This window comes from Xenopus tropicalis, chromosome 4 (genome assembly GCF_000004195.4).
Source record: "Xenopus tropicalis strain Nigerian chromosome 4, UCB_Xtro_10.0, whole genome shotgun sequence".
Classification (NCBI taxonomy): Eukaryota; Metazoa; Chordata; class Amphibia; order Anura; family Pipidae; genus Xenopus; species Xenopus tropicalis.
Genome location: NC_030680.2, coordinates 1917774 through 1944879, shown reverse-complemented (window position 1 = coordinate 1944879; position 27106 = coordinate 1917774). Strand labels below are relative to the sequence as shown.

Sequence of the window (27106 nt, the reverse complement as noted above, 5' to 3'; positions counted from 1 at the left end):
TTTCTAAACCTATTAAACTCACATATTGAACGTTCGCTTATTCATTAACGTGGGAAACTCGTGCGAATAAAAAGAAATACTCAAACTTGAACAAAACTTGAACAAAACTCGTAATCTCGAATTGAACATACGGCTTGACTCAGGACTCGGCTCCCATTGGTTTCTATAGAAACTCTCAAGCTTTTAGATGTAGAAGTTTTACATTGAAATGTTTGCGTTTTTTTGCTCTTAATTAATACCAGACATTCAAGTTTTCAAACCATAACTGGAATTCGAGTTTTTTAAGGGCAAAAAACTCAAATCGAGGGAAAAAAAATGATTCACTGATCCGGTTACCTCTCGCTCATTGGTGTTGGTGAAATCCCACCGGTGAGTGACGTTATTATCGAGGGAAATCCTGGAAGCCCTTTCCATGCCAATAACAGGAATCCCCCCGGTGAAAGTGGTTTCTGCCTCCCCCACAAACACAATGTTATGATCATGAATAAATCTGCTCACTTCCTTTATGGTTTCCTTGAAGCTGAATGAAAGAAAGAATGAATATCTGCTATTTACTTGCCATCATCTCATTATTCCCATTACTTATTACTTATTTACACATCATATTCTGATAAATATATATTAGACAGGTCTGGACTAACATTCAAAACAGGCCCTGGCCTATCAGGAACATTAAAACTCTAATTTACATTGATGTAACTAACCCCTATACCAGTACACAGAGGCCCAAACAGCCCTCGTAGTCCAAATTTATAATTTGAGTGTCTATAGTATCTCACAGCAGCCCCAGCCCCTGGCTACAGATATGGAGTAAAGACAGATATAGAGCAATACAATTGTAAAATGAAGACACTGCTTGTTAGGCTTCCCAATATACTTAGTCCGTATCTAATGAACTGAAGAAATATCATTGGTCCAATGTTGTATTTGACCAGCTTAAGGCTGAGGGACACAGGGTAAAACATGCACAAGGAAAGCAGTGGCCATAAACCCTGTGAGGCCTCAGTCTTAGAACCTCAGAGTCCTGTGCTCCTCACACTTTCACCATCTTATCCAGTGATAAGCTCATTGGTACAACTATCTGTCTATGGGAAGAAAACATCTTCCTAAAATTCCTTACAACTATTTCCCCATGTCATTAGTCCATTGTGCACCTTCTCCTGTGGCATAATAAAAAAAGAAGAAAAAGAAGAAGTAAAGGAAGAAGATAAAGAAGAAAAAAGAAGAAAAGGAAGAAAAAAAAGAAGAAAAAAGAAGAAAAAGAAGAAAAAAGAAGAAAAGGAAGACGAAAAAGAAGAAGAAAAAAAGAAGAAAGAGAAGAAGAAAAGGAAGAAGATAAAGAAGAAAAAAGAAGAAAAAGAAGAAAAAAGAAGAAAAGGAAGAAGAAAAAGAAGAAGAAAAAAAGGAAGAAAAAGAAGAAAAAAGAAGAAAAAAAAAGAAGAAAAGAAGAAGAAGAAAATGAAGAAGAAAAAAGAAGAAGAAAAAAGAAGAAGAAAAAAGAAGAAGAAAAAAGAAGAAGAAAAGGAAGAAAAAGAAGAAGAATGTAAATCACTCACCTGTAAGTGCCATTCAGTGTGGTGCCCCCTGTACTGTTATTATAGGTCTCTGTATTGACTATTATATTCCTTTCTTTGACAATTTTCCCCAGTTCAGGGAGGAACTCGAAACTCTGGATCTTCTGAATGAACGTTGCTCCGATGAAGCCAAATAGCCTGTAACGATGATAGTCGGGGCCCAAGAACGTGGCCTTCTCCCAATACCCCGGGTTCCCCTGAGTTGGCTGGGGCCCTTTATACAGTTTGCCATCAGCCTTACTGACCCACCAGAGGTTTCCCTCAGGGCAGAAAGAGATCACATGGGGGGAATCTCTGCCGTCTCTTTGGCTGAGTGCGGTTCCCAAGTCCAACCAATCACTGTCTGTCTCTGCTGGTCTGACCCACATCTGAATCCGACCATTGCTTGTTATTGCATATAAAGCCCCTTGTGGGTCGAAGACGATAGAGTCGGTATCACTGCAGTTATAGTTTCCTACATATTCACCCAGGTCCCCAACCCAGTTCTGGCTTTCATCCTCTGGGCGGGGGCCCCAGTAAACTGATCCAGAATCCCCCACTGCACAGAGAAGCCCCCTGGGATCAACTGAGAAGAGTTTAAACATGTCCCACGCACCGCGCCCAATTCTTCGGTCGAGGGAGAACAAGATTTGGTTGATACAAGACGACACTGGGCCGGTGTAGAGATTTCCCTCTCGGATGGCAAAGAGTTTCCCAGTAGGACTCAGGGCAATGTTATCTAATCCCTCAAGTCTCCCCAGAGTTATTGCCCTCGTGTGGAAGTTATCTGTAGGGTCCCGGGGCGGTGGGGCAACTCTCACTGTATAATCCTCATCCATCACCAGTAACATTGTCTCTGCAAAGGGAAAGTAATGCCAATCTGACTAATACACACAGAATATTCACTTATCTGTAAGTAATAACGAAGCAATTCAATATATGAATGGGCCCCACACTTTAGTCTAACGATCATTAAAGGCCCCAGGGTATCTGCAGGTCTGTATAAATGCCCCCCCTCCCTCGTTCATCTAATATAATAAAGCCCAGGTCTACTCTCCTATGGATCTCTATAAGTGTCCCCCAATCCACCCAACTAATAAATATATATAATGAGACCTGTTTGCTTGATGGACATCACTAGCCCCCCCAGTAATGCTCTGAGAGAATACGACTGACGCCCCCTTTCTGTGAATTAGTGTAACGTGGTCTGGCAATTCCTTCTACTGATCAGTACTGATCAACCCACACTCGGAGCCACACGCGGAGCCACAAATGGAACCACACACGGAGCCACACACGGAGCCACATGCGGAGCCACAAGCGGAACCACACACGGAGCCACACGCGGAGCCACACACGGAGCCACATGCGGAGCCACAAGCGGAACCACACACGGAGCCACACACGGAGCCGCATGCGGAGCCACACTCGGAGCTACACAATAGCCCTTACTGATCTCTTCCATGTTATTAAATAAAAACAAACCTTCGTTCACCTCCAGCCGACAGGATACAGAGTAGGGTTCTCTCAGCTCAGAGTGAGTGACCCTCACAGTCAGTTCTGCCCCATCATCTTCCTCTATGTCGGGGGTTATATGGATTATGCACTGACAGTTGGAGTCGCCATTTGTACTTGTTGTTATTACAGGAACCATTTCCACTCGCAGGGGCCTCTGTGCCGGGGGCAGACTCGCTGAATTTCCATTACTCACTTCCTGCTCTGTTTTTGCCTTATTAGCCACCTGCCCCTCAGCGCTTTGTGACACTGCAGTAAATGGCAGAGCTTTCCCCCCAGGTTTCCAAGAGAGAATCTCAATCTGTTCTTCGCCTTTTCTTTGCAAATATAAAGTGATTTCAGTGGGTTCTGGCAGGGACCCGGGGATCCGACAGCGCAGGGTCGATTTTCTCAGATGCACCAGGCGTTCCGCTCCCCCAATTGGAGAAGGTTTTGGGGGTTCTGTTAAAGTAAAGCAAGGGGGGAGCTGCTGTAAATGAGCACTATTGGTGCATTTAATTGACCAAAGTGTCCCCTAAGGGTCTGTACCCAAAAGAACACACATGTCCAGACCTACTACACCCCAAACAATGTTGGTCTCTATAAAAATATACTTTTTTAGCAGTATGTGCTATTGGGTAATCCTAAATAGGAAACCACCATTTTAAGTGCTAAGACCCGCCTCCTGGGATCATATGATTCACAGTGCACACAAACAAGCCATGGCACACATACATGCTAGGTCACATGAGCCGATGAATGGGCAGAGTTCTGTCATTTACTCCCACACTACTTCCTGCATCACTTCCTGTCAGCTGATCTCTGAGGGAACACACAGCCCATCACAAAATGGCGGCTCAAGGGAAAAGATGTAAAAGGGCAATATTTACTGATATATATATTCCAGTTTGGGGAGATTCTTTAATAGGCCACTTAATAGATTATAAACTATCTGTTGGTTAAGTATTTATTCTGGGGGGATAGTTTTCCTTTAAGTAAAGGACATGAGACCTTTAGATGATCAGATACATGGAGTACAATAGCAACCAACCCAACCCAACCCCACCCTACCCACCCCACCCCACCCTACCCAACCCAACCAAATGCTACCCAACCCTACCCAACCCTACCCTACCCAACCCAACCCAACCCAATGCTTCCCAACCCAACGCTACCGAACCCTACCCTACCCAACCCTACCCTACCCAACCCCACCCTACCCTACCCAACCCAGAACCCCACCCTACCCAACCCAGAACCCCACCCTACCCAACCCTACCCTACTCTACCCTACCCAACCCCACCCAACCCTACCCAACCCAGAACCCCACCCTACCCTACCCAACCCAACCCTACCCTACCAACCCCCACCCTACCCTACCCAACCCTACTCTACCCAACCTATCGCTACCCAACCCCACTCCACCCTACCCAACCCAACGCTACCCTACCCTACCCAATCCTACCCAACCCTACCCAACCCCACCCCACCCTACCCTACCCAACCCAACCCCACCCTACCCTACCTAGAACCCCACCCTACCCAACCCAACTGTACCCTACTCTACCCAACCCATCGCTACCCAACCCCACTCCACCCTACCCAACCCAACGCTACCCTGCCCTACCAAATCCTACCCAACCCTACCCAACCCCACCCCACCCTACCCAATCCAACCCCACCCAACCCAACGCTACCCAATCCAATGCTACCCAACCCTAACCAAACCAACCCCAGCAATGAGGAAACAGAACAGAAAATGTTCTTACCTTTCAGCACTTTGAGCCGACAGGACACAGAGATGGGAGAGATCAGAGTCATGTGATTGACCCTCACTGTCAGTTCTGCCCCATCATCTTCGTGCATGTCGGGGGTTATATACATTGTGCACTGACAGGAGTAAATACCCCTTTTACTTGATTTTACATCAGGAACCACCTGAAGCTGCAGAGGGGGCAGATTGTGCCCATCCCCATCTCTCACCAACGGGACCATCTCTGCCGTATCAGATCCGTCGCTGTTCCGTGGGGCAGAGGAACCAGTTTGTGCCTCAGAATTCCAGGAGTAAATTTCAGTTGATTCGCCCCATTTTCTTTTCAAATGTATAGAAATATGGATGGGTTTGGGGCGGAACCCTGAGATCTGGAAGAACATAGTTGCCTTTTTCATATGGAGCAAATATTGTGATCCCGTTATTGGAGAAAGTCTGGGCGGCTCTGAAACACACAAACCCATTGGCTGAAACAGTAACAGTGACGGCAGAAGGTTAGTCCTATGGGCCGACCCAATATTCATTCTCTTTTGAGAGGGGTAGTTAAAGGGTAAGTTTGCACCAAATCCACAGTTTCGCAGCTGAAATAAAAAACTGAATCCATCACAAAAAAATCTGGCCGAATCTCACAGGTGCAGCATAAGAAAAACTCTTAGTTGTCCAGTGGTCCCAAGTCATGTGATGGTAACGGTTCCAATTTGGTTTGGGCCTTCTGGATTTGGTTGAATGTGTGTACCCTATAGAGGGTGTCGTAGCAGAAGGTCTATAATAATACTGAAGGGGAGGGAAAAAAATGTGGTCACCCTGTTCTTCTCCTTAATATAATCTATTGGCCATTGGGGGAAAGTAGAGTCTCATGTGGATCACTGATTCTGGGTATTGTAGAAACTGGACCCAACAGGGAACCGACCTTTATGATAACAACCCTTTCAAAAGGTTCTCACTGGGCCCATGATTATGGTCTGTGTTTCTCCTGGCACCGAGTAAAAAGATGGAGGAGCAGGAAGTTTAGGGATTAGGTGTACCAAGATGGCGGCTTGTCCTTGGACCCCAATGGACTGAGTTTGTAGGGTTTGTGCTAATAGGAAAGTGATATTTGTTACCCACTTGACCATCAATCATTTTGGGGGCTCTGCCCTCCCACAGTTCCAAAAATACTAATGTTTTACAGTTCTTACCGTTTCTCACAAGCGTTTTGTAGCCCCAAATACATAACGGCAGTATGAGGGCAGCCAGTGTGCCAATCACAGCTCTGATCATCAGGACATGTGACTCTGTAACGGCAGGAAACATAAATATTAACAAACAGAGGGAATGTATCACCATGTTCGGCATCACTTCCATTATACTTGTCCATCTAAGTATATGTACTTATACCCTACAGCAGTACTTACCCTTTACTTACCCTTTACAGAGAGAATAAAATCCAGAACCAGAGAGTCTCCCAGGGATCTGTGGGATATGACACAGGAATACTTTCCCCCATCATCCCCCATAGAAGGCTTTAACAGCAGCTGACTGGTTACAGTGAAGGTTCCGTCCCCATTCTCTAGCGGCTCATTGGTGGAGACTCCTCGGCGCAGCACAACATGTTCACCGTCATTGAGATGTTTTATCCACTGGAACTTTATTGTTTCTGGGTAATAATTACTGGCTCGGCATGTAACCCCCCCCTCTGTTCCTTCCTCTATAATAACGTCGGGGGGCACCAGGCTGGCACTGGGTTTAACTGCACGGGGAGAGAAGGGGCATTAGGAAGAGGTCAGCCCATAGCAACGCAGAGCAAGCCCATAGCAACGCAGAGCAAGTACATATTTAGAAAAATGAGGGACATATTAATCTAATCTTTACTTTACATTGCGCCCTCAGCCCCATTGCGCCCTATTCAGTCTCCTCTCCTGCCGACTCCTAGTTCCAGCCTTGATGTCCCTGTTCCTTATCAACGGCCAATGGTTTTGGCTTCAGAGACCACCTGTCCTCCTATGGATCTTTACACTATGTTGGCCAATGGTACCCACCAGTTCTATGTTGGCCGCTGGTACCCACCAGTTCTATGTTGGCCACTGGTACCCACCAGTTCTATGTTGGCCACTGGCACCCACCAGTTCTATGTTGGCCGCTGGTACCCACCAGTTCTATGTTGGCCAATGGTACCCACCAGTTCTATGTTGGCCACTGGTACCCACCAGTTTTATGTTGGCCACTGGTACCCACCAGTTTTGTGTTGGCTGCTGGTACCCACCAGTTCTATGTTGGCCGCTGGTACCCACGAGTTCTATGTTGGCCGCTGGTACCCACCAGTTCTATGTTGGCCACTGGTACCCACCAGTTCTATGTTGGCCTCTGGTACCCACCAGTTTTGTGTTGGCTGCTGGTACCCACCAGTTCTATGTTGGCCTCTGGTACCCACCAGTTCTGTGTTGGCCAATGGTACCCACCAGTTCTGTGTTGGCCGCTGGTACCCACCATTTCTATGTTGGCCGCTGGCACCCACCAGTTCTATGTTGGCCAATGGTACCCACCAGTTCTATGTTGGCCTCTGGTACCCACCAGTTCTGTGTTCGCCAATGGTACCCACTAGTTCTGTGTTGGCCGCTGGTACCCACCAGTTCTATGTTGGCCAATGGTACCCACCAGTTCTATGTTGGCCAATGGTACCCACCAGTTCTATGTTGGCCGCTGGTACCCACCAGATCTATGTTGGCCGCTGGTACCCACCAGTTCTATGTTGGCCGCTGGTCCCCACCAGTTCTATGTTGGCCAATGGTACCCACCAGTTCTATGTTGGCCAATGGTACCCACCAGTTCTATGTTGGCCTCTGGTACCCACCAGTTCTATGTTGGCCAATGGTACCCACTAGTTCTGTGTTGGCCGCTGGTACCCACCAGTTCTATGTTGGCCAATGGTACCCACCAGTTCTATGTTGGCCAATGGTACCCACCAGTTCTATGTTGGCCGCTGGTACCCACCAGTTCTATGTTGGCCAATGGTACCCACCAGTTCTATGTTGGCCAATGGTACCCACCAGTTCTATGTTGGCCCTGGTACCCCCCAGTTCTGTGTTGGCCAATGGTACCCACCAGTTCTATGTTGGCGTTTGGTACCCCCCAGTTCTGTGTTGGCCCAATCTCCCACCCAGGACAGCTTCAGCTCTGTTATATTACAGGGTTTCCCTTTTGGTATGGCCCACGTCAGCCCCACTGTATTTTTGACAATGTTTTTGAGTGCCATTTCAGTAACATTTTTGTTTAGAGCCTTGGCATGGGCAATTTAGTGCCCAACCTTTGGCCAGGAAGCCTGGTAACTTAATTCAAACTAGCAGCAATATGGGAAGATGCTTTATAAGTCATTCGGCCAGCCGTCCCCATGGTTATATGTTATAATTATCAGTGTATTATCCATACAGCGCTCATGGCTACTGCACCGTAAAGCAACATTCCCAGGCCCCAACCCTTACTGTCCCTGCCTGTATTTCTATTGGCTGCTACCCTCTGTACTTATATTGCACTAAAGGCCACTTACCTGCCACCTCCAGAGCAGATCTCCCCTCTGCCCGCTCATTATCGTAGGTAACAGCGCAGGTATATTCTCCCTCATCAGTGATTTGTACCCGCGCCAGGGAAAGCCCAGCGTTGCCTTTAATCAGCCGAATGTCTAGTTCTGATCCCGGCCTGATGGGGTTGTGGGAGCCTCTGTCATACATATAAACTGGGCCGGATCCCAGGGTCCAATGGACAGAGAGGCGCTGTAGGTCCAGTTCTGCGCTGCTGTATCCAGTGATTGTACATGGGATAAACCCATCCTGGTCCCTCAGTACTTTCACTGGCGAGTCGCTCACTTTCACTTCTACTGGGTCTGAGGTGTAAGAACCGAAGGTGAGACTCAGTATTACTATACAGAGCCGCACAGTGTTACCCGCCCCAGACTGGGAGGGGCCAGGCCTCTCTATAACCAATAAAGCTGGGGCAGATCTGTCACTAGATGCTTAGTATTACTATACAGAGCCGCACAGTGTTACCCGCCCCAGACTGGGAGGGGCCAGGCCTCTCTATAACCAATAAAGCTGGGGCAGGTCTGTCACTAGATACTCAGTATTACTATACAGAGCCGCACAGTAATACCTGCCCCAGACTGGGAGGGGCCAGGCCTCTCTATAACCAATAAAGCTGGGGCAGATCTGTCACTAGATACTCAGTATTACTATACAGAGCCGCACAGTGTTACCCGCCCCAGACTGGGAGGGGCCAGGCCTCTCTATAACCAATAAAGCTGGGGCAGATCTGTCACTAGATACTCAGTACTACTATACAGAGCCGCACAGTGTTACCCGCCCCAGACTGGGAGGGGCCAGGCCTCTCTATAACCAATAAAGCTGGGGCAGGTCTGTCACTAGATACTCAGTATTACTATACAGAGCCGCACAGTAATACCTGCCCCAGACTGGGAGGGGCCAGGCCTCTCTATAACCAATAAAGCTGGGGCAGATCTGTCACTAGATACTCAGTATTACTATACAGAGCCGCACAGTGTTACCCGCCCCAGACTGGGAGGGGCCAGGCCTCTCTATAACCAATAAAGCTGGGGCAGATCTGTCACTAGATACTCAGTATTACTATACAGAGCCGCACAGTGTTACCCACCCCAGACTGGGAGGGGCCAGGCCTCTCTATAACCAATAAAGCTGGGGCAGATCTGTCACTAGATACTCATTATTACTATACAGAGCCGCACAGTGTTACCCGCCCCAGACTGGGAGGGGCCAGGCCTCTCTATAACCAATAAAGCTGGGGCAGATCTGTCACTAGATACTCAGTATTACTATACAGAGCCGCACAGTGTTACCCGCCCCAGACTGGGAGGGGCCAGGCCTCTCTATAACCAATAAAGCTGGGGCAGATCTGTCACTAGATACTCAGTATTACTATACAGAGCCGCACAGTGTTACCCGCCCCAGACTGGGAGGGGCCAGGCCTCTCTATAACCAATAAAGCTGGGGCAGATCTGTCACTAGATACTCAGTATTACTATACAGAGCCGCACAGTGTTACCCAGACTGGGGGGAATAGGAATGTACTTACCAGTTCCCGGCAGTGAGACAGAGACCAGTATAAAGCAGAACAGGACGGGGGGATTCAGGCCGATTCCCAGTTTCTCCTGTATCCCTGGGGGCCCCATCAGGCATCAGTTCATTAGGGGCCCAGTGAGTGAGACAGTTCTCCCCAGTCCGACCCAGTAGGAGTGAATGGGCCGAGGGGCTGAGGAAGAAGAGACAGAGCTGAGCCGGAGGGAGAGGGAGACACTGACTCAGCAGCGATGGATCCGCCCTGACAGAACAGTGAGAGAAACAACAGATTGTGGGCTGCGCCCTGAGGGCCCTGAATGGACGTTGCCTTGGGGCCCGGTGTCTCCTAGTGAAGCTCCTCTACCTGCTGCCCCTCCCCACAAACTCACTTCTGCCCCAGTCTCTCACCTTTGAGTCCGGTCCATAGTTTGCCCCAGGGTGAGGCAGATAATTGGTGGCTTTGTGTGAGTGTGAATGAATATATATATTATATACAGTATATGTGTGTGTGAGTGAGTGTGAATATATATATACAGTATATGTGTGTGTGTGTGAGTGTGTGTGTGTGTGTGTGTGAGTGTGTGAGTGTGAATATATATATATATACAGTATATGTGTGTGTGTGTGTGTGTGTGTGTGAGTGTGAATATATATATATACAGTATATGTGTGTGTGTGTGAGTGTGTGAGTGTGAATATATATATATACAGTATATGTGTGTGTGTGTGTGTGTGTGTGTGAGTGTGAATATATATATATACAGTATATGTGTGTGTGTGTGTGAGTGTGAATATATATATATATACAGTATATGTGTGTGTGTGTGTGTGTGTGAGTGTGTGAGTGTGAATATATATACATACAGTATATGTGAGTGTGTGTGTGAGTGTGTGAGTGTGAATATATATACATACAGTATATGTGTGTGTGTGTGTGAGTGTGAATATATATATATACAGTATATGTGTGTGTGTGTGAGTGTGTGAGTGTGAATATATATATATACAGTATATGTGTGTGTGTGTGTGAGTGTGTGTGTGAGTGTGTGAGTGTGAATATATATACATACAGTATATGTGTGTGTGTGTGTGTGAGTGTGAATATATATATATACAGTATATGTGTGTGTGTGTGAATATATATATATACAGTATATGTGTGTGTGTGTGTGAATATATATATATATACAGTATATGTGTGTGTGTGTGTGTGAGTGTGAATATATATATATACAGTATATGTGTGTGTGTGTGAATATATATATATATACAGTATATGTGTGTGTGTGTGTGTGAGTGTGAATATATATATATACAGTATATGTGTGTGTGTGTGAGTGTGTGAGTGTGAATATATATATATACAGTATATGTGTGTGTGTGTGTGAGTGTGTGTGTGAGTGTGTGAGTGTGAATATATATACATACAGTATATGTGTGTGTGTGTGTGAGTGTGAATATATATATATACAGTATATGTGTGTGTGTGTGAATATATATATATACAGTATATGTGTGTGTGTGTGTGAGTGTGAATATATATATATACAGTATATGTGTGTGTGTGTGAATATATATATATACAGTATATGTGTGTGTGTGTGTGTGAGTGTGAATATATATATATACAGTATATGTGTGTGTGTGTGAATATATATATATATATACAGTATATGTGTGTGTGTGTGTGAATATATATATATATACAGTATATGTGTGTGTGTGTGAGTGTGAATATATATATATACAGTATATGTGTGTGTGTGTGAGTGTGAATATATAAATATACAGTATATGTGTGTGTGTGTGAGTGTGAATATATATATATATATACAGTATATGTGTGTGTGTGTGTGTGAGTGTGTGAGTGTGAATATATATATATACAGTATATGTGTGTGTGTGTGAGTGTGAATATATATATATATACAGTATATGTGTGTGTGTGTGTGTGTGTGTGTGAGTGTGTGAGTGTGAATATATAAATATACAGTATATGTGTGTGTGTGTGAGTGTGAATATATATATATATACAGTATATGTGTGTGTGTGTGTGTGTGTGTGAGTGTGAATATATATATATACAGTATATGTGTGTGTGTGTGAGTGTGTGAGTGTGAATATATATATATACAGTATATGTGTGTGTGTGTGAATATATATATATATATACAGTATATGTGTGTGTGTGTGTGAATATATATATATATACAGTATATGTGTGTGTGTGTGTGAGTGTGTGAGTGTGAATATATATATATACAGTATATGTGTGTGTGAGTGTGTGAGTGTGAATATATATATATACAGTATATGTGTGTGTGTGTGAGTGTGTGAGTGTGAATATATATATATACAGTATATGTGTGTGTGTGTGAGTGTGATATATATATATATACAGTATATGTGTGTGTGTGTGAGTGTGAATATATAAATATACAGTATATGTGTGTGTGTGTGAGTGTGAATATATATATATATACAGTATATGTGTGTGTGTGTGTGTGAGTGTGTGAGTGTGAATATATATATATACAGTATATGTGTGTGTGTGTGAGTGTGAATATATATATATATACAGTATATGTGTGTGTGTGTGTGTGTGAGTGTGTGAGTGTGAATATATAAATATACAGTATATGTGTGTGTGTGTGTGTGTGAGTGTGAATATATATATATATACAGTATATGTGTGTGTGTGTGTGTGAGTGTGAATATATATATATACAGTATATGTGTGTGTGTGTGAGTGTGTGAGTGTGAATATATATATACAGTATATGTGTGTGTGAGTGTGAATATATATATATATACAGTATATGTGTGTGTGTGTGTGTGTGAGTGTGAATATACATATATATACAGTATATGTGTGTGTGTGTGAGTGTGAATATATATATATATACAGTATATGTGTGTGTGTGAGTGAGTGTGAATATATATATACAGTATATGTGTGTGTGTGTGTGTCAGGGGGTGTTTATTATTAAGTAAAGTTTTACACAATAACACAGAACTGGTTCCTTCTCTCACCTCACACAGCGACTGCCACTTCCTGTTCCACTCTCAGGCCCCGCCCCCTCAGGTGTTTCTCACTGGGATTCCCTACCTGTCGGAGTCAGAGAGCTGCAGCCCCAGTGGGTATCAGTGGGGGCACAATGGGTATCAGTGGGGGCACAATGGGTTCAGGACTGAATATTTGTGCCCCCTCCTCCCTGAATACTAGGGCAGGGTGAGCAGAGCACTGGAAAATTCAGGGACACGTCTAATACATACATGTTGCAGGGTTTTGATTGTGTTTTAATTAAACTGTGTTGAGCCCTGCTGCCTGGATTTTCTATATGTGTCCCTGAGTGATCTGCTCTCCCCATACTCGGGGCATCATGGGGGCAGAGACTGGGCCTGTGCTGTATGGGAGCTTTGGCGACTGCCTGGGGCAAATGGGGCAAACAGAAGAGGGCACTCTGTATACGTATAATCAAGTACATACTGGAAGCGCAACAGGTTTAGCGCGGTGTCTCTACATGGAAAGGTTCCTTTTCTGTCAGTAACTGGTTGTTATTATTTAATTTAGGAATTGCTGGAAAAGCAGATCACATTAACCCTTTAGATTGATGCGGAAATATTAAATTCCAATTAAACCACTGCTGTAATGATACTGAAATATTGTATTTTACTGACAGTTTAGAATGTTAATTGTGTGCATTGCATGGCCGCATAGATATCATTGCAGTCAGCACCGGGGCGCAGAGCCCTGTAATTGCTTCTAAACCGACTCCACTTGAGCAACATTGTCCCATTGAATGAAATAGGAACCCCCTGTTTATCTGATTAGATATTACTTGAACAAATGATCATTTGCTTTCAGGATATTGTCAGTCGGTCCCTAAACTCAGGAATCTGATACACAGAGCAAACTGAGCATGGGCAGTGCCAGGGCAAATAGAGAGATGGGGGGGATACTGGGGGCAACTACAGCAGCACGGACCCTCCTTTCTATAGGGCTGTAACTGCTTTATAGTCATTTATATATTCCCTCACTGGTGGTTCTGACTCCTGAAACAATGTATCGGAAGCAGCTGATTAGCGGAACTGTTTGTGCTGAAGGAGATCAACAACATTGTTTAATCTGAGTGAGGAGTAAAAAAGGGACAGACGGACAGCAACAGGCAGAACCTTATGGGTCGATATCCCTTTAAATAAATGAAAGTGCAAGAGAAAATGGGTCAATTTCTGCTTTAATTTTTAGTTACAGAATGTCTTACCCACAAAGAAACCTGCCTCTCTCTGTGTGTATTAGGGAAGGATTATAGATTATACAGGAGGTGCCGCACTATAGGACCCCCTGTGCAACGGAACCAGCCTGCAGCCCTGCTAGATTGGATCCCATATACAGAACCCACTATGTCGTTTTATATAGGGCTGTGCCTGGGGCAGATAACAGCCCCGCTCCAAACTGAAAGTTCAGAGGGATGGGACCCCCCAAATCTGGGGGAGAAACAAGAACCATGTTACAGCCCCCCAACATCACCTGTTTCTACTCATTTGTCTCTCTCTGCCGGAGGGGGGGATTGTTTATACAGAGGCTTCTCTGTCTTTCTACTTTAACATGCCTGACAGCCTGGGGAAGGGCAACTGCCAGGAGCTCTTTTACCCAGATGGGACTGGTGTAAAACATAAGAGTTGGTGTTGGGTATCATACATAGGTACAGTAATTAAAGGGGAACTAAACCCTGCGGCTCAACTAAACCTTACTCAGCTGTTGAAGGAAATAAATGTCCATTAAAAAAAACTCTCCGGCAATATTTCTGCCAATATTCTCAAAATTTTGGGGGAAACTTTCACCAGAAATTTTTCGAGAAATAAATAAATTATCTGAATTTTCATATGATCAGCAAATTATCTTGAAAATCAATAAGTATGTCATTGCAATAAGTTAAGAGTCAAAGACACAAGAGGATGGAGGTTCCTGTCCCGTAGAGCTTACAATCTATATAAGTGGGAAAAATGCAAAAAAAGGTAAAATTGGGTAAAAATGTGCAATTAGTGTGCATTGTGTTTGTGTAATGGGTGCAAATGTGTTACCTGGGGGCAGGTGGGGCAGATCTCACTGGCACTGGGGCAGCTAGCAGCAGGAAGGTTCCACTAATATCAATGAGAAGCAGAGAAAAAGGGGGCAGCTGTAGGGCAGTTTAATACCCCAACAGCCGACTCGTGATGATGACATGGGTGCAGTTACGGTCATCACTGGGGCCGTTGCAGGGTTGTAGGTGGAGCGTGCCATCACAGAGGCGGGGTGTGATGTTACATTGGGTGGGCAATCATAGGGACGGGGTGTGATGTCACATGGGGTGGGCAATCATAGGGGCGGGGTGTGATGTCACATGGAGTGGGCAATCATAGGGGCGGGGTGTGATGTCACATGGGGTGGGCAATCATAGGGGCGGGGTGTGATGTCACATGGGGTGGGCAATCATAGGGGCGGGGTGTGATGTCACATGGGGTGGGCAATCATAGGGGCGGGGTGTGATGTCACATGGGATGGGCAATCATAGGGGCGGGGCGTGATGTCACATGGGGTGGGCAATCATAGGGGGCGGGGTGTGATGTCACATGGGGTGGGGCAATCATAGGGGCGGTGTGTGATGTCACATGGGGTGGGCAATCATAGGGGCGGGGGCGTGATGTCACATGGGGTGGGCAATCATAGGGGCGGGGCGTGATGTCACATGGGGTGGGCAATCAGAGGGGCGGGGTGTAATGTCACATGAGGTGGGCCATCACAGGGGCGGGGTGTGATGTCACATGGGGTGGGCCATCACAGGGGCGGGGTGTGATGTCACATGGGGTGGGCTATCATAGGGGCGGGGTGTGATGTCACATGGGGTAGGCCATCATAGGGGTGGGGTGTGATGTCACATGGGGGTGGGCCATCATAGGGACGGGGCAAATCCTTGGTTTTCCAAATTGGGAAAACTGGGCATGTGACATCACAGGGGCGGGGTGTGATGTCACATGGGGTGGGCCATCACAGGGGTGGGGTGTGATGTCACATGGGGTGGGCCATCACAGGGGCGAGGTGTGATGTCACATGGGGTGGGCCATCACAGGGGCGGGATGTGATGCCACATGGGGTGGGCCATCACAGGGGCGGGGTGTGATGTCACATGGGGTGGGCCATTACAGGGGCGGGGTGTGATGTCACATGGGGTAGGCCATCACAGGGGCGGGGTGTGATGTCACATGGGGTGGGCCATCATAGGGGCGGGGCAAATCCTTGGTTTTCCAAATTGGGAAAACTGGGCAGGTAGTTTTGACCCGTACAGCCCTACTGAAAGCCAGACTGTCTGGGCCAAAACTGGACTGGTGGCACCCCTAGGCCATTGGGTTGGGGAAGGGACACAAGAGGGGGCTTTAGTGGGGGCCCTATAAGCTGGAGAGGTACCAAAAGCCACAGATGGGAAAAAAAGTAGGGAAAGAAAAGTGGCACCGGCCGTATGTACTCGAATTTGATTTGCTTGAATTTGTTCTGACTGAGATCCACTTTAGATTCCACGATCGGTACTTTTGCCAGATTTAGGGCGCCAGTGTGGGTGCAAACCTTGCCCCATCGTATGCCAATATTTCCCAAGGGATTCTCTGCTCTCTAACAGAGCGGTGCCCTATTTATACGGTATGTGGCCGACGTGTTGCTTTTCCAGAAAGGCAGAGAATAGAGGGATCGGTGGAACCGGGGAAGCAATTAATGGAGCACTCCCTACAATTACACTCCCAATGGAATGTCGTTATATAACAATCATGTATTTAAATTTAATTTAACATTTTTCACCCTCTCAGCTGCATCTCAGGGTTATTGTTACATCCGGGGAGCGAGAAGTTAACGAAGAAGCCGATCACATGATCTAAGCGACCATAAAGCGGCACAAAACTGCAGTAAAGGGCGAGATAAGGTTTCAACAATCATTTATTAATTAACAAAATGAAAAGAACAACATTAAGAGCGAAGATACAAGTAATCAAAATAAATTGACAGAATCTCATTCTACATCCAAACCCCACAAAGATGCTGCTTTTTTATTCCCAATATATTTCTTGGCTCTTGGGAAATAAATATACATTTCACTCAAGGCGATTTTAATACAGATTTGTAGCTGTGTCAGATTTTATAGAGGTGAAATAGCAACACTACTGGCGTCTTTTAACCACAACGCCGTCCCACGGCGCCCCCTAGTGTTGCTATAGAAATTGCCGAAAAACATAATTATAGATGCAAGAAAATTCACCAATGAAAATTCTACTGCCAAAAATTTTCACAAGCCTCTGTTTATACAAGAGATACAGAAAAGCAGCACCCAGACGTTGCAAAAGATAATGAATTCCGGCAGGGTGGATACACTATGGGAGGAGGTGTTTATCCTGTAGAATTCCTGGTGTCTCATTTGTATAACTTGTTCCTCCAACTCCTGGAATGGAATGGATTGGGGAGAGCACTGAGCACTGAGCACTGACACCCGATGGATCTGGGAATCGGCCTGAATCCCCCCGTCCTGTTCTGCTTTCTGCTGGTCTCTGTCTCACTGCCAGGAACTGGTAAGTACAATTCTATAAGAAACAGGTATCATGGGTTGGATTTGAAATTGATTATGTATGTTGTAGGCAGTTGAGTGGCAATACCGTAGGTAAGTCGTAGTATCGAAGGTAGGTAGATGAGTGAGTGGCAGTACCGTAGGTAGGTGGGTAGGTGAGTGGCAGTATTGTAGGTAGGTAGGTGAGTGGCAGTATCATAGGTAGGTAAGTCGCAGTGTTGAAGGTAGGTAGGTAGGTAGGTGAGTGGCAGTACCGTAGGTAGGTGGGTAGGTAGGTGGGTAGGTAGGTGGGTAAGTGAGTGGCAGTACTGTAGGTAGGTGAGTGGCAGTATCATAGGTAGGTAAGTCGCAGTGTCGAAGGTAGGTAGGTGAGTTAGTGGCAGTACCGTAAATAGGTGGGTCGGTAGGTGGGTGGGTAGGTAGGTGAGTGGCAGTACCATAGGTAGGTAGGTGAGTGAGTGGCAGTACCGTAGGTAGGTGGGTAGATGGGTAGGTAGGTGAGTGGCAGTATCGTAGGTAGGTAAGTCGCAGTATCGAAGGCAGGTAGGTAGATGAGTGAGTGGCAGTACCGTAGGTAGGTGGGTAGGTAGGTGAGTGGCAGTATCGTAGGTAGGTAAGTCGCAGAATTGTAGGTAGGTAGGTAGGTGGGTGGTTGGGTGAGTGAGTGACAGTACTGTAGGTAAGTAGATGAGAAAGGCAGCAAGCTAAAGTCAAAAGGGCCATGACCAAATTCAAAGAGTACCCAGTGGTCTCCCTTCCAAGCACTGACCAGGGCAAGCCCTGCTTAGCTTTCCAGATCTATCATGATCAAGTTCCTTTGGGCAATAGGTGACTTGGTTGAAAGTGTTTAAAACACTTTGCTGAGCAGACTGGGGGCGCCACACAGACGGGGGGCGCCCCGCAGACGGGGGGCGCCCCGCAGACGGGGGGCGCCACGCAGACGGGGGGCGCCACGCAGACGGGGGGCGCCATGCAGACTGGGGGTGCCATACAGACTGGGGGTGCCATACACAGCCTGTTTATAATAGTGAGACACAAACTCTGAGCTCAGTGTCAGTCACTTTGCATCCTGGGAAGGAACATAGTGTTTGTGCAGAGGTTCCCCTGTACATGTTGTTCTGCCTATACACCTACTGGCACAGTTTGGCCTCTCCCCGTGTGTAATGCACACACACCCCCATGCAACTGCTTCATAAACACTGTGACAGAAGTGATTGGTTTATATCCGCACAACTAAAGCCAATAATGCTCTGTACATTGGGGAGACTATAAGGTGCATATGTAAATCAGTATATTATATACAGAGAGACCTTTGTAATGGGGGAATGTATTCCCGGGGGGGCTGTTTGTATAAGCAAGCATTTGGGGTCATTACAAGGGGGAAAGAAAAGTCACACAATAAGGATTCAGCTAAAGTCTCGCCCCAAGCTCAAAGTGCCAGACAGGACTGTGATTGGTTGGCCTGTATGCATGTAGGGAACAGGCAGAGACTAGAGCAAGCAGGCAGGGGAAAGAAGAATATTGTGAGTCGCTCCCTAAGCTCAGTGACATCAGCCAAGAGCAGACTGGGCATGTGCAGTAGTTGGGCAAAAGATGGAGAGCTACTGTGGGCATCTTCAGGGGCATGGTGCTTTATTTCTATAGAGCTTTGGTGCCGTTGGGCTGGTACAGGGGCTCAAACCCCACAGCTAAACATTTCTAGCCATATTCTTTTTTAGGCTTTAGTTTCCCTTTAAGCTTTTCTTTTTTTTTTACACCTCAGACCCAGTAGAAGTGAAAGTGAGCGACTCGCCAGTGAAAGTACTGAGGGACCAGGATGTGTTTATCCCATGTACAATCACTGGATACAGCAGCGCAGAACTGGACCTACAGCGCCTCTCTGTCCATTGGACCCTGGGATCCGGCCCAGTTTATATGTATGACAGAGGCTCCCACAACCCCATCAGGCCGGGATCAGAACTGTCGGACAGGGAGCTTAAAATAGGCAACGCTGGACTCTATATACCACAGGCCCAGATCAGGGACGGGGGAGAATATTCCTGCACTGTTACCTCTGGTGCAGATAAAGCAGAGGGAAGATCCACTGTAGAAGTATCAGGTAAGTGGCCTTTATCTAGTGTACATTAAAAGCCCATTGGTTTCTAAGCACAAGCACCATAGAAACAGCAGCTAATATCAGTGTAACCTATTCCCGGTGCCGGCTGCTAAGGCAAACCAATGAGAATTCTACCGACCCAAAACTTCATTATAGATGCAAGAGAAGTGACCAATGAGAATGCTGATTCCCTGTGTCAGGCCCCTTGCTGGTACCTTACATATAGAGATAATGATGGCATTTTCCCTTCATTATATGGCACAGGAATCAGACATGGGGATAAAGGGACAGACTTGTTCAGTGCTGGGAAACTGTGCTTATTGCTCCCAACTCCAATTGCAGGAACAGAGAACAGGGAGCCGGATTTACTCACATCAGCTGGGATTCTCATTGGGGGATTCTTTTGCATTTCTGCCAATGCGGGCCCTAGAGAGCTGGGAAAGTTTTATTGGGCAATATTGCTTTAAGAATCCAACCCTGATGTTGCTGCACTACAGCTCCCAGCATGCCTCACCCTTCATTATATGTTACATTATTCTGGGATTTGTAGTCCGGCAACAGCTGAGTAACGTTGGGTTGAGCCGCGCTGTGCCGCAGGGTTTACTTCCCCTTTAAAAAGGAGTAACACTTGACCAAAAACAAAAATCCCCTTGGCAACAGTTAAACATGGGGGTTCCATGATGCTTTGGTGGGGGTGGCAGCAGCCAGTAGCACAGGGAACATTGTGCCAATGGAATGGGGGGCAAAAATCCCTAGAAGAACTGAAAGACTCTAAGGCTGATGCCCCACAGAGGGAGTTAGTTACCAGTGATTGATTAAAGGTCCCCATACACGGGCCGATTCTAGCTGCCGATATCAGTCCCTTAGACCGACTCGGCAGCTAATTGGCCCATGTATGGGGACTCCCAACAGGTCTGCCCGACCAATATCTGGTCTGAAATCGTCCAGCTCTCAACCAGGCAGGTTAGATAACCTAGTCAGATTGGGGGCCACATCGGCTCGTTGATGTGGTCCCTGGACCGACTTTGCCTATACCCATCATTATAATTCAATCGTGTGGCCCCAGGGCCAAACGATTGAATTATCCTGGATTCTCCCGATATCGCCCACCCGTAGGTGGGCGATATCGGGAGAAGATCCACCCGCTTGGTGACATCGCCAAGCGAGCGGATTGGCCCATGTATGGGGATCTTTACTGTGCCAAAATGCCGTTCCACTGGCCACAATAGGTGGAGAGGCCAACGCATCGCTTCTGTTTTCTGAAGTTGCTCAAGGTTTCCCCCTGCTGGCAATGTTGGAAAGTGAAATCGGTGCTTAGGCCTAGGGGCAGATTTATTAAGACACGAATGCTCCGAGCGTATTTTTGCCAAATTTTTCAACATTTGCGTAATTTTTTCAAGCGCCCACGCGGTACGAAAAGTTCATGACTTTCGGATCGCCAATACGATATTATCGTGACTAATACACTTTTTTTGTAAGCATTTTCGTGATATTTGCAATCTTCAGAAATGATCGTATCCAATCCGAATTTATCCCATTCGGGATTCGAACTTGTGTTTTAATGAATCAGCCCCATAGTGTTGGCAGCGAGAAGGCATATTGGAGAGGTTAGTCAGCAGAGATCCATTGCGGGCAACTCACTCCGTGGGACGGTAGCCATCGCCGGATACAAACGGCTTGTACTGTAGAAGCTGCGAATAACAAGGGAGGTGTTAGTAAATAGTAGGGACGCGCTAAATCCCGGATTTTGGTTTGGTTCCCCCTGCGTTCCCCCTGCGTTCCCCCTGCGTTCCCCCTGCCCTCCCCCTGCGCTCCCCCTGCGCTCCCCCTGCGTTCCCCCTGCGCTCCCCCTGCGCTCCCCCTGCGCTCCCCCTGCGCTCCCCCTGCGTTCCCCCTGCGCTCCCCCTGCGCTCCCCCTGCGCTCCCCCTGCGCTCCCCCTGCGTTCCCCCTGCATTCCGTGCCAGTCTTAGTGCAGCCCCATTAGGGGCATTTCTTTCTGCACTTCTGATCTCCTACCGGGGCCAAACTCTGGCCATAAGGCACGGTGAGGAGCGCCTGGTTACAAGGGGAGGCAAAAAGCCAAATCTGATAACTTTTAGAGTCAATTTTTTTTTCTTTTTTTAGCAGTGTGCCCCCCCTTGTCCCGCTCTGATGCTAAAATTCTAAGCGCAGCTCTGGGAAGGGGGTGGCATTGGGGTTAGCGCCTCATTCAGCAGCAGCCCCAGGATTGGCACTGAGCATGTTTCACCATCCAAGAGGTTCTAGAGGTTCCTGAGCTCCCTCTGGTGGTTGGATGACATTTTTAAAGAAATAAACATCTGATTTCTCTCCCCGCGCAGTTAAACCCAGTGCCAGCCTGGTGCCCCTCAACGTCCTTATAGAGGAAGGAACAGAGGGGGCTGTTATGTGCCGAGCCAGTAATTATTACCCCAAAACTATAAGATTCCTATGGATAAAACACCTCAGTGACACTGCACATGTTGTGCTGCACCAAGTCTCCACCAATGAGCCGCTAGAGAATGGGGACGGAACCTTCACTGTAACCAGTCAGCTGCTGTTAAATCCGTTTATAGAGGATGATGGGGGAAAGTATTCCTGTGTCATATCCCACAGATCCCTGGGAAATGTGCTTGTTCTTCATTTTATCCTGTACGTAAATGGTAAGTACGGCTGTAGGGTATAATATACATATATATACATTAGGGTAACACTGGCATTGCTGGGGGGCAGTTAACCGTGGGCTACAATGCAAGTAACATTCAAGCCCTTATTTATACATATATGTGTTTATAGACCCCCCCTGCTAAATGAACCTAGGGGTTCACTTGCAGAATCATTAATACAAGGAAAAAAAATCCATAGACAAGTACAGGGTTTGGGGGGGCAATCTGGTTGTACTTGTCTGGGGGCAAGAAATGCTGTTTGGGGTTCCTGGGGAGCCATAGGTTCCTATATTAGGGTTTGTACTGGATTGTCCCCCATGTTTTACTTACATGTTCAGTCAGTTATACAAGGGTTAAGGTTGGGGGGGGGTAAATGTATAGACAGTACAAGATGTGCTTGGGGGGCTGTATTTGAGCTGTATTAAAGGGGACATAGATTTGCTGGAGGAGAAGGTCCTTCTTCCCCTTTACAAAGCATTGGCAGCAACACTAGGGGGCGCAGTGGGACAGCATTATGGCTGGGTTTTACTTCCCCTTTAAACTGGTCAGTGCCAGCGGGAACTGACACTCAAGCACATTATACAGTTGGATGGGGGATAGAAATGATACCTTAAAGGGATGGAAACCCAGCCCTGATGCTGCCCCACTGCGCCCCCTAGTGTTGGGGTTACAATGGGGAGCTGCTGAACATCATTTCCTATTGGTTATTTATTCTGTAAATGTGTTTATTCTGTTTATTCAGTTTCAAAGACAAGTCTAATGGTTATTGGGGCTCTGATTGGACTAAACGCCGCGCTGATCCTTTTGATTTGCCCTTGTGACTGCATGAGGCGTAAATTGTATTATAAAAGGTAAAGATCCGATCAATAGATCCTGTTTGTGCCATTCTGAGGGGCAGGAAAATACCCCAACGTGTTGCCATTTATATCCGGCACTGACAGGGCAATTATATGAGACGAAGCAATAAGTGGATATAACTTTATAATCAACTGTATTCTGTCATTTCAAAACTGCAGGAAATTCTGCCCTCCCCCCCCAGCCCAACCCTTTCCCCATCCCCCCTGTAACCAGTCCCTCCTCCCTGCCCCCCCCAGCCCAACCCTTTCCCCATCCCCCCTGTAACCAGTCCCTCTTCCTGCCCCCCCCAGCCCAACCCTTTCCCCATCCCCCCTGTAACCAGTCCCTCTTCCCTGCCCCCCCCAGCCCAACCCTTTCCCCATCCCCCCTGTAACCAGTCCCTCTTCCCTGCCCCCCCCAGCCCAACCCTTTCCCCATCCCCCCTGTAACCAGTCCCTCTTCCCTGCCCCCCCCAGCCCAACCCTTTCCCCATCCCCCCTGTAACCAGTCCCTCTTCCCTGCCCCCCCAGCCAACCCTTTCCCCATCCCCCCTGTAACCAGTCTCTCTTCCCTGCCCCCCCCAGCCCAACCCTTTCCCCATCCCTCCTGTAACCAGTCCTCTTCCCTGCCCCCCCCCCAGCCCAACCCTTTCCCCATCCCCCCTGTAAACCAGTCTCTCTTCCCTGCCCCCCCCAGCCAACCCTTTCCCCATCCCCCCTGTAACCAGTCCCTCCTCCCTGCCGCCCCAAGCCCAAGCCTAACCCCATCCCCCCTGTAACTAGTCCCACTTCCCTGCCCCCCCCCCAGCCCAACCCTTTCCCCATCCCCCCTGTAACTAGTCCCTCTTCCCTGCCCCCCCCAGCCCAACCCTTTCCCCATCCCCCCTGTAACTAGTCCCTCTTCCCTGCCCCCCCAGCCCAACCCTTTCCCCATCCCTCCTGTAACCGGTCCCTCTTCCCTGCCCCCCCCAGCCCAACCCTTTCCCCATCCCCCCTGTATGTAACCAGTCCCTCTTCCCTGCCCCCCAGCCCAACCCTTTCCCCATCCCCCCTGTAACCAGTCCCTCTTCCCTGCCCCCCCAGCCCAACCCTTTCCCCATCCCTCCTGTAACCAGTCCCTCTTCCCTGCCCCCCCAGCCCAACCCTTTCCCCATCCCTCCAGTAACCAGTCCCTCTTCCCTGCCCCCCCAGCCCAACCCTTTCCCCCATCCCTCCAGTAACCAGTCCCTCTTCCCTGCCCCCCCAGCCCAACCCTTTCCCCATCCCTCCAGTAACCAGTACCTCTTCCCTGCCCCCCAGCCCAACCCTTTCCCCATCCCTCCTGTAACCAGTCCCTCTTCCCTGCCCCCCCAGCCCAAACCTTTCCCCATCCCCCCTGTAACCAGTCCCTCCTCCCTGCCCCCCCCAGCCCAACCCTTACCCCATCCCTCCTGTAACCAGTCCCTCTTCCCTGCCCCCCCAGCCCAACCCTTTCCCCATCCCTCCAGTAACCAGTCCCTCTTCCCTGCCCCCCCCAGCCCAACCCTTTCCCATCCCTCCTGTAACCAGTCCCTCTTCCCTGCCCCCCCCGGCCACACCTTGTGTATGTTTAAGGTAGAAGAGGGGCCCACAAAGGATAGTAACTAGGAGAAAATGTGTATATATATGTACCTTCCCTGTCCCCCCCAGCCCGACCCTTTCCCCATCCCTCCTGTAACCAGTCCTCTGCCCTGCCCCCCCCAGCCCAACCCTTTCCCCAGCCTCCCCTGTAACCAGTCCCTCTTCCCTGCACCCCCCCCAGCCCCCAACCCTTTTCCCCATCCCTCCTGCAACCAGTCCCTCTTCCCTGCCCCCCACAACCCAACCCTTTCCCCATCCCCCCTGTAACCAGTCCCTCTTCCTGCGCCCCCCCAGCCCAACCCTTTCCCCATCCCCCTGTAACCAGTCCCTCTGCCCTGCCCCCCCAGCCCAACCCTTTCGCCATCCCTCTGTAACCAGTCCCTCTTCCCTGCCCCCCCCAGCCCAACCCTATCCCCATCCCCCCTGAAACCAGTCCCTCTTCCCTGCCCCCCCAGCCCAACCCTATCCCCATCCCCCCTGTAACCAGTCCCTCTTCCCTGCCCCCCCAGCCCAACCCTATCCCCATCCCCCCTGAAACCAGTCCCTCTTCCCTGCCCCCCCAGCCCAACCCTATCCCCATCCCCCCTGTAACCAGTCCCTCTTCCCTGCCCCCCCAGCCCAACCCTTTCCCCATCCCCCCTGTAACCAGTCCCTCTGCCCTGCCCCCCCCAGCCCAACCCTTTCCCCATCCCCCCTGTAACCAATCCCTCTTCCCTGCCCCCCCCAGCCCAACCCTTTCCCCATCCCCCCTGAAACCAGTCCCTCTGCCCTGCCCCCCCCAGCCCAACCCTTTCCCCATCCCCCCTGAAACCAGTCCCTCTTCCCTGCCCCCCCAGCCCAACCCTTTCCCCATCCCCCCTGTAACCAGTCCCTCTTCCCTGCCCCCCCAGCCCAACCCTTTCCCCATCCCCCCTGTAACCAGTCCCTCTGCCCTGCCCCCCCCAGCCCAACCCTTTCCCCATCCCCCCTGAAACCAGTCCCTCTTCCCTGCCCCCCCCAGCCCAACCCTTTCCCCATCCCCCCTGAAACCAGTCCCTCTTCCCTGCCCCCCCAGCCCAACCCTATCTCCATCCCCCCTGTAACCAGTCCCTCTTCCCTGCCCCACCCAGCCCAACCCTTTCCCCATCCCCCCTGTAACCAATCCCTCTTCCCTGCCCCCCCCAGCCCAACCCTTTCCCCATCCCTCCTGCAACCAGTCCCTCTTCCCTGCCCCCCCCAGCCCAACCCTTTCCCCCATCCCCCCTGTAACCAGTCCCTCTTCCCTGCCCCACCCAGCCCAACCCTTTCCCCATCCCTCCTGCAACCAGTCCCTCTTCCCTGCCCCACCCAGCCCAACCCTTTCCCCATCCCTCCTGCAACCAGTCCCTCTTCCCTGCGCCCCCCCCAGCCCAACCCTTTCCCCATCCCCCCTGTAACCAGTCCCTCTGCCCTGCCCCCCCAGCCCAACCCTTTCGCCATCCCCCCTGTAACCAGTCCCTCTTCCCTGCCCCCCCAGCCCAACCCTATCCCCATCCCCCCTGTAACCAGTCCCTCTTCCCTGCCCCCCCAGCCCAACCCTATCCCCATCCCCCCTGAAACCAGTCCCTCTTCCCTGCCCCCCCAGCCCAACCCTATCCCCATCCCCCCTGTAACCAGTCCCTCTTCCCTGCCCCCCCAGCCCAACCCTTTCCCCATCCCCCCTGTAACCAGTCCCTCTTCCCTGCCCCCCCCAGCCCAACCCTTTCCCCATCCCCCCTGAAACCAGTCCCTCTTCCCTGCCCCCCCAGCCCAACCCTTTCCCCATCCCCCCTGAAACCAGTCCCTCTTCCCTGCCCCCCCAGCCCAACCCTATCTCCATCCCCCCTGTAACCAGTCCCTCTTCCCTGCCCCCCCCGGCCACACCTTGCGTATGTTTAAGGTGGAAGAGGGGCCCACAAAGGATAGTAACTAGGAGAAAATGTGTATATATATATATATATGGAAATAGAAGCCCAAAGGCTGAGATGTATAATGGTAGCGAGTATTTCTGTAGCAACGTCATAACCCCACATTTACCAAATGACACATTTGAACCCTTTTCGCTGTCCTTATTTAACAATAGAGACCAGAGGAAAAAAATGTGTTGGGTCTGCACAGTGACATAGCAGCTGGAGTTGAAAAAAGACACCCGCCCATCAAGTTCAACAGTTTGCGCAAGTTCATTCGTCTTAATGTCCCGTTGGTGGAGAGAAAGGTGGAAACCCCCCATCTCAGTCTCCTTCTAATTTGCCTCAGAAATGGAAAGAAATGAATCTGCGGTGCAGCTGCTTTATGGGGGGGGGGGGGGGGGGATCCATACAAAGAGAACTGATAAGCACTAATCCTGATATTGTGTCTGGAGGCAGATGCAACTTTTTGGTTCCTGAATAAAAGTCAAGATGAGCAACTGTGTATCTGCTTTCCTGTTATTAATTGGTGGAGAATGC

General features: G+C 48.9%; 2 protein-coding genes across 7 annotated transcripts in view; one reads left to right on the top strand and one right to left on the bottom strand.

Annotated features, from left to right (window-relative positions):
• Window positions 1–12967, bottom strand: part of LOC100498645 — a 94024-nt gene extending 81057 nt beyond the window's left edge. For 3 of the 6 annotated variants that reach the window (XR_004222184.1, XR_004222185.1, XR_004222186.1), the window contains exons 1-8: window positions 9899–10200; window positions 8343–8675; window positions 6225–6548; window positions 5998–6093; window positions 4818–5264; window positions 3039–3509; window positions 1557–2409; window positions 337–520 (exon numbers count right to left, since the gene is read on the bottom strand). Coding sequence is in view for 3 of the 6 variants with exons in the window: in XM_031900335.1 (XP_031756195.1) it covers window positions 337–520; window positions 1557–2409; window positions 3039–3509; window positions 4818–5264; window positions 5998–6093; window positions 6225–6548; window positions 8343–8675; window positions 9899–9995 (2805 nt within the window). In the remaining 3 variants the exon portion in view is untranslated. Of the gene's footprint in view, window positions 1–336; window positions 521–1556; window positions 2410–3038; window positions 3510–4817; window positions 5265–5997; window positions 6094–6213; window positions 6549–8342; window positions 8676–9898; window positions 10202–12915 lie in introns of those variants that run through there. The other 3 variants (XM_031900335.1, XM_031900337.1, XM_031900336.1) reach the window with 3 other exon arrangements.
• Window positions 12968–17208: 4241 nt separating this feature from the next.
• On the top strand, window positions 17209–27071 carry LOC101734524 (natural cytotoxicity triggering receptor 3 ligand 1). The gene is made up of 5 exons (XM_004919387.4): window positions 17209–17472; window positions 19231–19566; window positions 21904–22224; window positions 22970–23078; window positions 26743–27071. The coding sequence occupies exons 1-5, from the start codon at window positions 17397–17399 to the stop codon at window positions 26783–26785; spliced, it is 885 nt and encodes a 294-aa protein (XP_004919444.2). The 5' UTR covers window positions 17209–17396; the 3' UTR covers window positions 26786–27071.
• Window positions 27072–27106: the final 35 nt, after the last annotated feature.

What these genes read in the sequence shown, in the direction of transcription:
- LOC101734524 (XM_004919387.4), top strand. Translation starts at nt 17,397, where the DNA reads ATGGATCTGGGAATCGGCCTGAATCCCCCCGTCCTGTTCTGCTTTCTG. An exon ending in TGTCTCACTGCCAGGAACTG is followed by an intron (nt 17,473 to 19,230) that starts GTAAGTACAATT and finishes TTTACACCTCAG; the next exon opens with ACCCAGTAGAAGTGAAAGTG. An exon ending in TTTTATCCTGTACGTAAATG is followed by an intron (nt 22,225 to 22,969) that starts GTAAGTACGGCT and finishes CTGTTTATTCAG; the next exon opens with TTTCAAAGACAAGTCTAATG.